General features: G+C 55.7%; 1 protein-coding gene across 1 annotated transcript; it reads right to left on the reverse strand.

Moving 5' to 3' along the window:
• Positions 1-370: 370 nt before the first annotated feature.
• On the reverse strand, positions 371-2,011 carry LOC131587127 (inositol 1,4,5-trisphosphate receptor-interacting protein-like 1). The gene has a single exon (XM_058854707.1). The coding sequence runs from the start codon at positions 2,009-2,011 to the stop codon at positions 371-373; it is 1,641 nt and encodes a 546-aa protein (XP_058710690.1).
• Positions 2,012-2,861: the final 850 nt, after the last annotated feature.

Genomic DNA, 2,861 nt, shown 5'->3' on the forward strand with positions numbered 1-2,861 from the left:
CCTTCTCAAAGGCTGGCAACAAGTGCATGTTGCAAGTGGGATTTGGTGACTTTGGTGCTGCACGTGAGGCATGTTCTCTCTTCAGGTGCACCCTTAGGAGTGGGGAAAGGCAAGCCGGGCTTTATGCCGATCTGGGTGTCTTTTTTTGGAAAAATTCAAGGTTTCAAAGAGGTAGAAGAAGCCCTGCTGTGGCCCTCCACCTGCTGAGGCAGCAGGAGAGGCTGTGGGACTTTGGCCAGAGCCTTTGCGTGCATCCTCTTCTCCTTAAAGGACCAAATTTGTAGGACGAGGTGGATCTTTGCTGCCAGCTGCCAGCAGCACAAGGCCAAGCACAGGCTCTGTGCTCGTAGCCATGATTCCTCTCCTTCATTCATCCAAGGTTCGTTTCGATCAATTCTTTGAGCCACTTCTTCAGAACCCAGTACTCAAGCACGGCCTGGCTGTACGCGTCCGAGTCCTGCGCCAGGCGATGGAAGAGATTGTGTGTCGTAGCCGTTGGAACATCTGGGGGTACCCTGATGTCACGAGGAAGCCTCTCGTTGCCCACAATGAAGTGGTTGAGGCGTTTTGCTCTGACACATAAAAACAGGCCATCTCTGATCTGCAGCAGTCGCTCCAGGAAATGTCTCCTGCACCACAATGCCACGGGTGTTTCAGCCAGCAGGTGCATGACGAGGGTCTTGATGGCGTAGGTGGAAAAGCAGAAGCCCAGCTGGAGGCGGGTGAAGAACTGCAGGCAGTGGAGGTGCAAACTGTCGGGGGGGGCCTGGCTGGCAACGTGCTTGAGGAACTGGGTCTCTGCCACATCATAAGTCTCAGGCCAGGTTGTGTTTGGGGTGTGGGCCTCTCTAGGCTGGCTGCTGACAAAGATGTCTGAGTCGCCTCTCCTTACCCCAAGCAACATCTCAATCCTGAAGCTCTCATCTCCATCTGTCACCTTGAACTGGCAGGAGCGTCTGGAGGGCAGCAGCGTTAAATGCCAACTGTGTGACTGAGGCAAAGCTGGCCAGATTGCTCTCACCAGTTGGCAGAACCAGCGGGCCGTTTTCTGCACGTCCAGGTAGGAGCCGGTGCACAGGGTGTCCAGGAGGCTGGGATCCTGATTCCTCCTCAGCTCCTCCTTGGGGTGGTGCAGGAAGCACAGCATGTTGTCGCCCTGCTGCTCCCTCGTGCAGGTGCACTCCAGCTGCACGCGCACACGGAAGTTCCTCACCTGCGTGTGCCCTGCAGTGTCCAGCTCCAGGTGGAAGCTGTGGCCTCGGGGAGGGGTCATGGGGACGAGCACGCGGTACACAACGTCCTGCTCTCGGGGACTCCAACCTTCAAAGGCGCTGCCCACCCCGATGGCTCGTTGCAGGACTGGGTAGAAACTGTTTGACAAGACATGACCAAAGAAAGTGGCATACTTGTCCATCAGGTCAGTTATCCACTCACAGCCTCTCTGCAGGTCCTGGACAGGCCACTGGATGCGCTCCATCAAAACTGCACCGATGATTTCCCCAAAAAGATCCTCTACTTCTCGGATTAAATCTTCGTAGTTGTTTTCTACAGCTGTATCCTCATTGACAGCTTCGTTTCCACCATGATCTGCCTCATTTGCAGCAGCATTGCCCACTTGCTGTACATTGCCGTCATCATTGTTGTCTTCCTCCCAATTCGCGTTGCCTTCTTCATTTCCAACAGCTTCTTCTCCATTTGCATCCCTGTTTCTGACTCCCTCTTCATTTGCTTCTTCATTCCTCTCTCTCCTCAGGCTCCTTTCCCATCCCATAAACCATAGGAGCAAGACAAGGACCAGGAGCACAGCAACAGTCACGAGCTGCAAGTACTGTTGGGTTTCACTCTTCCGGATGAGCCGCTCCACTTCCTGCTCCAGCAGAAGCCTCTCGTGTTCCAGCTGCTGGGCACGCAGTTCCATGCGCCGCCGAGCTTCCTCATCCCAATCCCCCACAGGCTGTGGGTAAAGGGTGAGGCTCTTCAAGAGCATGAAAAGGAACACGACGGAATTCATGGTCTGCAGGAGGATGGAAAGAAGGCCATGAGTGGTGCTGTGAGGGAGGCAACTACTGGTTGCGGGAGGGAGGGCAGCAGGGATCTGCTCAGGGATCTGAGGGCAGGAAGGACAGGGCCCCAGAGAGCTGGCAGGCAGCAAGGCCTGTCCTGCTGACCCAGCAGCAGCAGCAGCAGCTGCAGCAGCAGCGTGGCCTTCCCAAGGCTCTCCCACGAGGGGCTGTCCCCGCACGCAGAGGGAGAAGCCAGCCCCGGGTGCAGCCAGGTTTCCACCCTGGCCCTTGTCCCCAGCCCAGCCTCCCCAGCACGTGTGCACTCACCGCTTGCCCAAGCAATGAAGGCCAGCGTTACCTGCTGGGGCCTTTTGGAGCTGCCCCCATTGTGACATGTCCCCCTGTGATGTCACAGGTGTCACAGCACATCACAGCCCAGCCAGCCCCACCCTTTGTCCCCACCCCCACTCAGCCACTCACAGTGGCCCTGGTGTGCTGTTTAAGGCTGCCTTGAAGGGAATCTTCTTCCAAGAACTCCCACTGTTCTTTCTTTTGGGTTTGTTTTCATCTGCCCTCCACTGACAATCTCCCACATCTCCATGTTGGAAGGCACCCTTGAGGATCACTAACTTTTGACTCCTCACTGCTTGAGCTACACGTCAATCTCTGATTCAGCGAGGTTGAAAAGGTCCCTGAAGATCACACAGTCCAACTGCAACCTTAACACTGCCTACTGCACCAATCAGCCACGTCCCCAAATGCCACATCCCCATGACTTTTAAACCTTTCTGAAGGTGCTGGCTCAGCCATTTCCCTAGGCAGCAGCCTGTTCCCAAGCTAGAGAGCCTTTTTGTTGAG

The sequence above is a fragment of the Poecile atricapillus genome, chromosome 1, assembly GCF_030490865.1.
Source record: "Poecile atricapillus isolate bPoeAtr1 chromosome 1, bPoeAtr1.hap1, whole genome shotgun sequence".
In the NCBI taxonomy this organism is placed as follows: Eukaryota; Metazoa; Chordata; class Aves; order Passeriformes; family Paridae; genus Poecile; species Poecile atricapillus.